We start from the raw sequence: 10286 nt of genomic DNA on the forward strand, positions 1-10286 counted from the left end.
TGTGTATATATATAGGTATATGTATGTACATATGTGTGTGTGTGCCTTGCAACACATAATAGTGACCAATAAATAAGCTTTGTAACTAGTGCTTGTTTTCAATATAGATCGTAATATAAAATTGTGTGTGAATCTATTTGAGTTCTGTGATTATGATTTGATATGTTGTTGTGGATGAGTTTGGTACTAAATTCAACCTTGCGCTCATAGTATAACAACATGAACACACAGGCCAGCTTTGGGGAGGGTCCCACTCAAGGTGTGGTAATCTGCCAATTAATTTTCTTTTTATTTTGCAAGTAGGTTAATTGTTTGTAGTAGCTTTCATGTGTTTAAATGCTTTAATATTTATTTGATCTTATTTCAGTTTATTACCATTTTTAGAATAATAGTTATCATAGTAGTTAACATGTGGTTTTATGTTCTTTTCTTTTATTCCATAGATTAGTAATTATTTCAAATTGGGTTAATTGGGGGATGAGACCTGTAGTTAACCACTGCAGTGCCAACATACTCTAAAGCAAATGTTGTGGAATCAGGTGTTGTATTTCACTCAGTGACACAGAGTTAGCCACCCTCAAACAAGACCTAAGCACATAAGGCCATTTAGCCGAATAATGGGTTATCCTTAAGCCAATCCTTCCATCTGAATCGGTGTCCCCATGAGTTTTTCTTGATTAGGCCATTAAGAACAATGTGGGGAGCTTTCCTCTTGTGTATACTGCACAGAGTGCCTCGCAAGCTTACCAAACCCAGTGTGACAAAATAAAATGTATTTTGTAGCCTAAATCCCAATTGAAATAAGAAACATATACACCATCAATAGGGAGTGTTACTGACTTGATTGAATATATCAAAATACATATGTCCCAAGTACTTCAGATGAGGAATCTTGGATAGTTGCACTATTGTTTAGGTATAGAGGTTTTTAGAGACAATAGTAAGACCTTAATCATGCAAAGTAAATATGTAAAGAAAATATTCAAGATGTTTTATATGGATGAATATAAGGCAATGTCTTATCCATTAAAAAAAAAAATGAAACTCAACAGTGATGATGGAACTACTTTGTATTGATAGTTGGTGGGAAATTTGAATTATCTCACTACAACCACACCAAATATTGCAAATTCAGTTAGTACACTTGGTCAATTTATGGATAAGCTTCATAATAGTCATTGGAATACTACAATGAGGGTCCTTTAATACTTAAAAGGAACTACTAATTTTGGAATTGAATGTATTAATTATTGTAATGTTGAGCTGACAAGTCATACTGATTCTGATTGGGCTAGAAATCCAGATGACATGAACTCCACTTCTACATATGTGTTCAGTATAGGATCTAAAGTTATATCATGGCACAGTAATAAATATCCAACTATTTCATTGCCATCCATAGAAGCCAAGCATAAAGCATTATGCATGCTACTTGTGAGGCATTATGGCTCAAAAGAATCATTTGAAGATGTTGGAGAAAAGCAACAAGTACCTACAGTAAGTTCCATCAAATTGGAAAATAATCTAGTGTATCATGCCAAGTCAAGGCATATTGAAACAAAACATCATTTTATAAGATAAAAAATATGGCAAAAAGAAATTGACTTGGCATATTGCAATACAGATGAAAATGTGGCTGACATATTTACCAAGCATGTTGGAAAGACTAAGTTTGAAATTTGTAGAATTAAGTTGTGTCTTGTAGAAAATTCATTTCTTTTTTAAAGGGGAGTCTTAGTACTGATCGAGAAATTAACTAATTGTTAAAAACTAAGTGTTCTAGAATTACTTAGAAGCTACCTAGGTTTAGAGCAAGTGTTTAATCATGTTCGTGACTTTAGAAGTTGATTGATGTTTGAGTTTTCCTTATAAATTATAATTCATTTCTGAGAAATGGAGCATCGAGTGATTTGTTTATGTGACATTGATTAGTTTCTAGCCATATTTTCTTTGATTTTCTGCTACACATGAAAGCAATTATTAACAAGAAGTAAATACAAAAAAACATAAGGTGACAGACGAATCGATTTTTGAGTTCAAAGGAACCTACAATAATGAGACTAAATAATTGTTCTAGGCATAAATTTATTTGAAAATGAAGCTAAATCATTTATGCTTTCTTCATACAACTATGCCTTTTTCCATTGAGTTTCCTTCTTTTGTGACATGTATTCTTTCATATTTTGTTTTCTCTACCTGTCAAAAAAATAATCACTTTGAAATTTTCTTATAACTTCTTTAAAGTGATTATCCAAAAGTTTAAAATGAATATGTAATACTTTGTCTAAATCATCCATATATTTAATAATTAGTTTAGAATCCCCATAAATTTGAGTAGACTTAATTTTTTTCTCCAAATAAATGAGCATTAAATTGAATAAATAACTTATGGAACTTCTTTTTGCTTTAGCATCTTGCTGAATCATGAAAAAGGCTATAGGATTAGCATTTGCTAATAATCATGTTTGACTTTTTCGTTGTAGTTTTTTTATTAATTGGAATTTTTTATTCTAAAACTAAATATCTTATTTGGTAGCCCTTCTAAAATAATGGAATCTACGTATTCTCAAAAAGAAATTGATTTCTAGTCAACCACACTCCCTAACATGTCAAAAAAGGAATAATTCTCCACTCCTTTTTTTTTCTTTCCCCGCCAACTTCTTAGGGCTTTCTATATTGTTTGACCCACCAAACCTCTCATTAAACCCATTATCTACTCATTTTTAACTATAGTTTCACATAAGTCCATAAATGTTTTCACTACCAAGCTCTATTTTTTGAATTAGAAGAAAAAATTGCTTGGTAGTCCATTCTTGTTGAATAAAAACCTAAAGTTTGATTTTGATTACACTAAGGAATTAGCTTCTTCATTTATTTTACATATATTCTCCTATGTTTTTCAACGTAATCACTCCATACATTTTAAGTGTCCCCTTCTAGTTATATAGAAACTACCATATTCCATCATTGCTGACAAATGCTTATGGATTCATTTCCATATGTTAATATATTCATGGTCTACGGCCTTCTTAATGGTGAAAATATCTCTATCCTACAATAATTATATTTGTCTTTATGAACGCGTGATTATTTTTATAACCCAGCATGGGTTTATTCTTACCTTTCCCATAGCTATTTTACCTGCTATTCAAAGGCTACGCCATAACTTTTAGTGAGTGGAAACATTACATATTTATTTCCTCTTACCATAATCCTATTAGTTAGAAAATAAAGGCTAATATGCTTTTACACAATTATGGCTTCCCATATGACTCCTTGAATGACGACTCTCCATAATCTCTTTTAAAGATTTGCTTTTACACAATTATCGCTTCTGATATGACTCCTTGAACGATGACTCTCCGTAATCTCTTTTAAAGATGGCTTTCCCATATAGGAAATTTTAATGTTCACCCTTCATCTTTGGGTCAAACAACCACTTTCCGTTTTTCTTTTTTCTAAACCACCAAATTCTAATATTATGAGAAGAAGAAAATAAATAACCCTTTAAAATATATGATAAAATACATAAAAAGATAAAATTAACCAAAGTCAATCCTCCTACTAAATAATGACTTGGTATATGTCACAATTATTTATCTTGACCTCTAGTTTTCCCACTAACCATTACCATTATTTTTTCCACAGTATCTATAAGTTTTTAAACATATCATAAGTGCTTTAAACCATCGTTATTATTGATGTGTCTAAAAGGGAAAAACAAATTGTCAATATTTTTAACTCCTCTCCTTATTCATATCAACAAAGGAAATTGAGAATTTCACAAAGTTTACATCCATCCTAGTTTTATTAGAAATATGTTACTTCTTGAACTTGTATCATATTATATAAAAGAACATTATCCACAAATAATAAGCAAAATAGAGATAAATCTTATCTATATATATATATATATATATATATATATATATATATATATATAGGAAGGAAGGAAATTGCAAATTTCATATAAAAGATAATTATTCACAAATGATAAGTGAAATAGAGATAAATTCCATCTCAGTTTTATATGTACTATAAATTTAATTATTCTTGCTTTATATATATAGTATTTATAGGAATCAATAACTAGGGTGGGGTTAGCTTGTACTAGCCTAAAAGGTTGATTCAGAAGTCTACCACTAAATCTCTAGGTGAATCCATGTATGCCGCCAACCACAAACTTCACAAGGACTTTATATCACTATGGTGAGTGGGGGTGAGGGTGGGCTTGTACTGCCATATAAGGTTGATTAGGACTACTACAACTAAACCTCTAGGTGAATCCATGCATGCCCCCAACCACAAACTTCACAAAAGCTTCATATCGCTATCCCCAATCAAACGATCCTGCTACCACTAAATCTCTAGATAAATCCATACATGCTCCGACCATAAACTTCACAAAGATTTCATATCATGATCACCAATCAAACTACCCTAAAAACAATTATTCTTATTTTATTAATAAATGTACTGTACTAAAAAAAAATATCCTTTAAATAAAAAGTTTATACATCCGATAATGCAACTTACAGCAAACACTTTGAACTCAATATAAATCAAGATCAATATAATAGAGAAAAGAAAATGAAGGGTGTTTTTATCCTAAGAGTGACCTATATTAAAAGTTTATGACCCTTTTTTTTTAAATTGGATGACAATCTTGCCAAAAATTCACAAAGCTTACTTCAAAAGTTTGCCATATAACATCCTCCCCATAGGGTAAGAGTGTCCTCTGCTCTGTCCTATTTTTCATCGCATTCAAAAAAGATAAACATTTGTATTTACTACTTTGTTGCATGCAAAGCTATACCAGAGGTCCTGACCAGGACAACTCAACCCAAAAGACAAAAACACCAACCCAACGTAACAGCAATCAGAAACTAAGTGGAGGTGGATGGTCCACTTCAATGGGACTGTGACTTGCCTTGACATTTTCAGCGAAAGGGCCTGGCCTACCTAGCTTTGTGCCATTGGGATCTACTGCAGAGAATATGTAAGCTCACGCTCATCTCACTCTCGCTCAATAACAACAGTAGCAGAATCTCGTTCTCCTTGCTGTTCTTATCCAATATCACATGTCACAAAGTTAAAAAATTCACATTGTTCTTATCCGTTCTTATCTAACATCACATGTCCCACAAATGTCTTCATCCTCGATCCTCCCGTAGAGATGAATTTCCAAGAAATTTTGGATTTGGCGATCTTTGTTGTGCCCAACATCGGGCACCCATCTGATGGGAAAAAGTCTTCATCGATCCTCCCGTAGAGATGAATTTTCAAGAAATATTGGATTTGGCGATCTTTGTTGTGCCCAACATAGGGCACCCAACATTGGGCACCCATCGCGTTAAATCTTCCACAACTTTCCAATCAAAAAGACATTGTCATTCCAGCTTGATGTCCTCCTCACAGGACATCAACAGGAGTCAAGGACAAACAATTTGTGCCTGCACCCTGAGCCCTCCGTCTACCCCGCTCAAAATTCTAACTGGAATGCCGAAGTTTTATAGTGTCTTCACAGCCACCAGGTGTGAACGTGGAATTCAGACAAAACCCAAGAACCAACAGTGTGGAACCAAGACTATGTACACCTAAAAATTGCTCCAACCCAACACCTCATTTGATGTGGATCCTACCCACAGGCTGGCTTGTTTTCATGAATAGGTAATTGAGAATAGGTAATAATCTCAATTATTCTTGTGGTCTAGTGTTTACGTTTACATTTACATGTGGAGGTTTGGTTCTTACAAGTTCAAAACTCCAATCTTGGAGCAAGATTATCTACACCTAAAAATTGCTCCAAACCTGATTTCTTAGGTGGAAAAAAAAAAAAAAACGAAAAAACAAATTTAACAATCTCAGTGGCACCTCTACATTAAATATCGGCAACAAACTTGCCCCATCCCCTTTTGTAATAAAGTTTTATTCCTTATTTAATGCTGACATTGAATTGACACATCAATTTCAATTCAAGATAAATATTTATTTATTAATTCTTAAAAAAATATTAGTTACTCTTAAATACATCTTTAATCTCATGGCATACGAAGAGGGGCAGGCAGATAATTAGCTGTCATAATTTCAAATGTTATTATGACTAGCAATTGCCCCAAAAGGTGCAAAGAAACGGCTGATAGGTTTGTTAAATTGGAAAAGTTGTAAGAGGAATGCATTTGTAGACATGTATGCCATATGTTTGCATTTTAAATTTGGGGATTATAGTTTATTATCTTGGGGCATATCACACATTGCAAATATTAGGATAACTACCTATTGAAAAAGTATTGAGCATTAAAAAATGAGATTCATTGCACCGTATTTCATTTAGAAACAAGAAAATGAGTTCATTATAAATAACATCCCTATATTTACTTTTCATTATAATATAAATCCATACAATCATAGATCAACACAAACCCAATTTTTAGCCACAAAATCTCACTGCAAAGTCTGTATAAAAATTAATGGAGGAGAAATTTCAGAGGTTGTATTATAAAGTCTGTATCAAACAGATGAAGAAAGCAATCTATCCCATAGGCTATCTTTAGCCTCGTGGACTCTTTCTGTCTTTCTTTCTTTCTTTCAAAAGTAAAAGAAGTCGAAGGGGTGGGAGTGCAGTATCGAAAATACAAAGAATTAATGAAGGCAGACAATAATTGCATATTCTAGAATATTGGAAAAATCTTATCTTGATTAACTGACTTTTAATCTTTGACTAACCAATGAAATTTCAAAATCTTTTGACTGTAATTTTTATATTCAATGTGCTAAGGGTGAGAGGGACACGACATAATTTACTTCCATTTAAGCTCTCAAAAGATGTATTTTTCGGTTCACTCTCTAGATGTTTGTAAACTATAAATCACCACACAAATTTATGCTCAAGATATGGATTCATTTTTGCATTTCTCACTCAAGGGCAAACATAAAAAAAATTAGGATGGTAAACCTAAAAAAATTTAGCGATGGTAATTTATATTAAAGTTAAATAAAAAAATTAGGGATGAAAATTTATATTAAAGTTTTAAAATTTGAAGAATATTACTTACTAGTTTTCAATATAAAAATCAACCAAATCTTATAAAAATATTTAAATCTATAATGCAACTTGTTTGCATTATAAAATGTTCGACCAAATCTTATAAAAATATTTGAATTTATAATGCAACTTGTTTTAAAGTATTTATTTATAAGCACATTTTGAATATCAAAATTTGTCCTATAGCTTCAAGTGGCGCCACTGGTTTTATAATTGGTTTGCCAATATTTACTAGCACATCGTAAAGACATGAATTGGTTGGTCTAGCTTATCAAATGAAAGCGAAAATGAAAGAACGGGTTGGTTTCTTCCTTAATTTCATACATTGAATGGTTCACTCATAGAATTTCAAAATCCCGCCTCACCCAAATTTAGTACAAATCAACATGCTTTAGGTTCGCTTATATTCATTGTTTCTAGATGCATATGTTGTTGTGTTAGGGCAATTAAGTTAAAGTCATAAACTCAACTTATCGTTAACTATTTATGTGTTCTTAGGAACTCAATTATTTTCCCTTGATAATAATGTAGATAATGAATACTATATTAATGTAGATGAATACTAGAAACTGCCAGAAATTATTATATCTAACCATAAACAATTATATCTCAGTGACCTCACAAAAAGCAAGTTTCGCTTGTTTTATTACTTTATGGTCTATGCAAGGAATAAGCAGCCTTGCTGGTTTCATTTGTTTTATTACTTGACCATCTATAAGGTTGCCCCTTATGCTTTGGTCACACCAGATTCACTGCAAAAGGAGTACGAACATTATGCTTTCCATCGCTCCACACGAGTGTACCGAAAACATATCCTTTGGTGGCAACCTTGGTTGGTGTAAAAACTACATCGAAAGATAGCTTCTTGGAAGTTTCAGAGAATTGAAGAATTTCTGGAGGGACATTCAGATTCAAATCAAGAGGTGCACCGATGGTAACCTTGTAAGTGGGTGTGAGATTAGGACTGGTGTTTGTGACACTTTTGCTCCCATTTGTCCTCCCATTCATAATATTTAAATTGGAAATAGCTATTCTTGGATAGTTCATGTTACTGATAAAATCCACCTTTGCACCAGATGGACACGTATAGATTTCATTCACCGCAATGAACTTGATATTCTTGTAGTCGATACCATAATTACATAGAAAGTAGAAGTAATCATCCATTGATGTTTTGTTATTAAACCAACTCACAAAAATATAGAAAAGATAGATCAATGCCTTAGAATTCAGCCTCTTCGAGGGGGAAACCTCCTTTACATTACATAAATGAACAATTCTTGGATGATACAAATGACTAAACCTCCCTTCTATATATAGGAGTCTAAGGGGTCACAATATAGTCAAGCCGACATAATAGTAATAACATAAGGGCACAACAATAACAATAGTGGGTTTCTATGGTGCACACTAATAACAATTTGGGGACAATAGGGGCACAATAATAACAATAAGGCCTACAATGACAATAGTAATGGGGTAATCACTAGTATTAGAGGGACCTAACATGCCCCTCTCCTTCCGAAAAGTGTTGTCCTCAACGCTTGAGTAGTTCTGGATGCTTCTGTATAAAATTCTCATCCTCCCATGTGGAATCTTCAACGATAAGTTCTTCCACTTAATGAGATACTCCGAAATTGATCGATTTCGTAGCTGTCAAGTTCTTGTTTCTGTGACTGCTTCCGGTTCCAATATGATTTTTCCTTCCTCATCAAGTTCTAGCAATATTGTTTGAATTGGAAGCCTGTCACATATAACCTTCTTTAAACATGAAACATGGAAAACTAAGTGCACTCAGGAAGCTGCGGGAAGCTCCAATTTGTATGCCATAGTACCAATCTTTTACAACACCTTGTACGGACCATAATACTTTGCTGATAATTTATTATCCTTCTTAGCTTGCTTGAGGGACATTTGTTTATATGGTTGCAGTCGTAGGAATACCCAGTCACCTACATCAAAACTTCTTTCGCTGCGATGTTGATCTGCGTGTTGTTTCATTCTATTTTGTGCCAATGTGAGGTTATCCTTTAAGAGTTGGAGAACTTATTGTTGATGCGCGATGTGATGTTCCACTGCTTGAACCTTAGAATTTTCAATTAAATATGATGTGATGGATGGTGGATGATATCCATAAAGTGCCATAAATGGGCTCATTTTTGCTACAGTATGGAAGGAAGCGTTATACCACTATTCAGCGAAAGGCAACCATTTGACCCATTGTGTTTGTTTATTAGATACAAAGCAACGAAGATATCCTTCCAAACATTTGTTTACTATCTCAGTTTTCCCATCATATTGAGGATGATAAGATGAGCTATGAGCTAACTGAGTACCGAGACAAGAAAATAGTTTTGTCCAAAAATTTCCAATGGAAATGGGATCTCTGTCGCTTGCAGAAATCTTTGGGTTTCCATGTAGCTTTTGAATTGTTTCCATAAATGCAATAGAAACTATACTTGCTTTAAATGGATGTGATAATGCACAAAAGTGTGGATAGTAGGTAAGTCTGTCAACTACCACCATGATGACACTCTTTCCTTCGGACTTGGGTAAACCTGTGATAAAATCCATTGAAACCTCCTCCCAACGTTGGCTTGGAATGGATAAAGGTTTTAATAGACCTGGGGTCTTAATTGTTTCAACTTTATTTTGTTGGAAAACCAAAAATTCCGCCACAAACTTTTGAATATCCAATTTAAGGCCATCCCAAAAAAATTCCTTCTTAACCCTATGGTAAGTTTTTTAAAATCCTGAGTGCCCTCCTAAGGGAGAAGTGTGCAATTCCATAAGAATCTTTTGTTTGAGTTGGGAATTCTTACATAGGTATAATTGATCTTTGTACCATAACGAATCATTTTTCCAACTAAATGTATCAGATATACTAGGATCTTGTTGTATCTTTTGAATGAGTGCCCACACTTCTTCGTCATTCTTCCATTCATCCCTTGCTTCGTTTATCCAGTCTGGTTGGACAATAGAAATGGCACACAACAATGCTTCCACATCCTCATCCTTTCTTGAGAGTGCATCTGCCACAACATTTTGCTTCCCTTTTTTGTAGATGATTTCAAAGTCATAACCCAACATCTTTGTGACCCATTTTTGTTGTTCTTCAGAGGATAATCTGTGTTCTAAAAAGTATTTAAGACTATCATGATCCATTTTCACCTTGAAGTGTCTACCCATTAGGTAAGGTCACCATTTATTAAGTGCATGTAGTATTGCCAACATTTCCTTC

At 33.4% G+C, this 10286-nt stretch overlaps 1 protein-coding gene across 1 annotated transcript; it reads right to left on the minus strand.

Annotated features, from left to right (window-relative positions):
- Positions 1 to 7783: 7783 nt before the first annotated feature.
- Positions 7784 to 8212, minus strand: LOC149217970 (CO(2)-response secreted protease-like). The gene has a single exon (XM_089383695.1). It carries the CDS (start codon positions 8210 to 8212, stop codon positions 7784 to 7786), a length of 429 nt encoding a protein of 142 aa, XP_089239821.1.
- Between the last annotated feature and the right edge of the window lie 2074 nt (positions 8213 to 10286).

This window comes from Pinus tabuliformis, chromosome Q (assembly GCF_031772625.1).
Source record: "Pinus tabuliformis cultivar Carrire ecotype Pingquan chromosome Q, CPIR1, whole genome shotgun sequence".
NCBI lineage: Eukaryota > Viridiplantae > Streptophyta > Pinopsida > Pinales > Pinaceae > Pinus > Pinus tabuliformis.

What these genes read in the sequence shown, in the direction of transcription:
- LOC149217970 (XM_089383695.1), bottom strand. Translation starts at nt 8,212, where the DNA reads ATGGATGATTACTTCTACTTTCTATGTAATTATGGTATCGACTACAAG.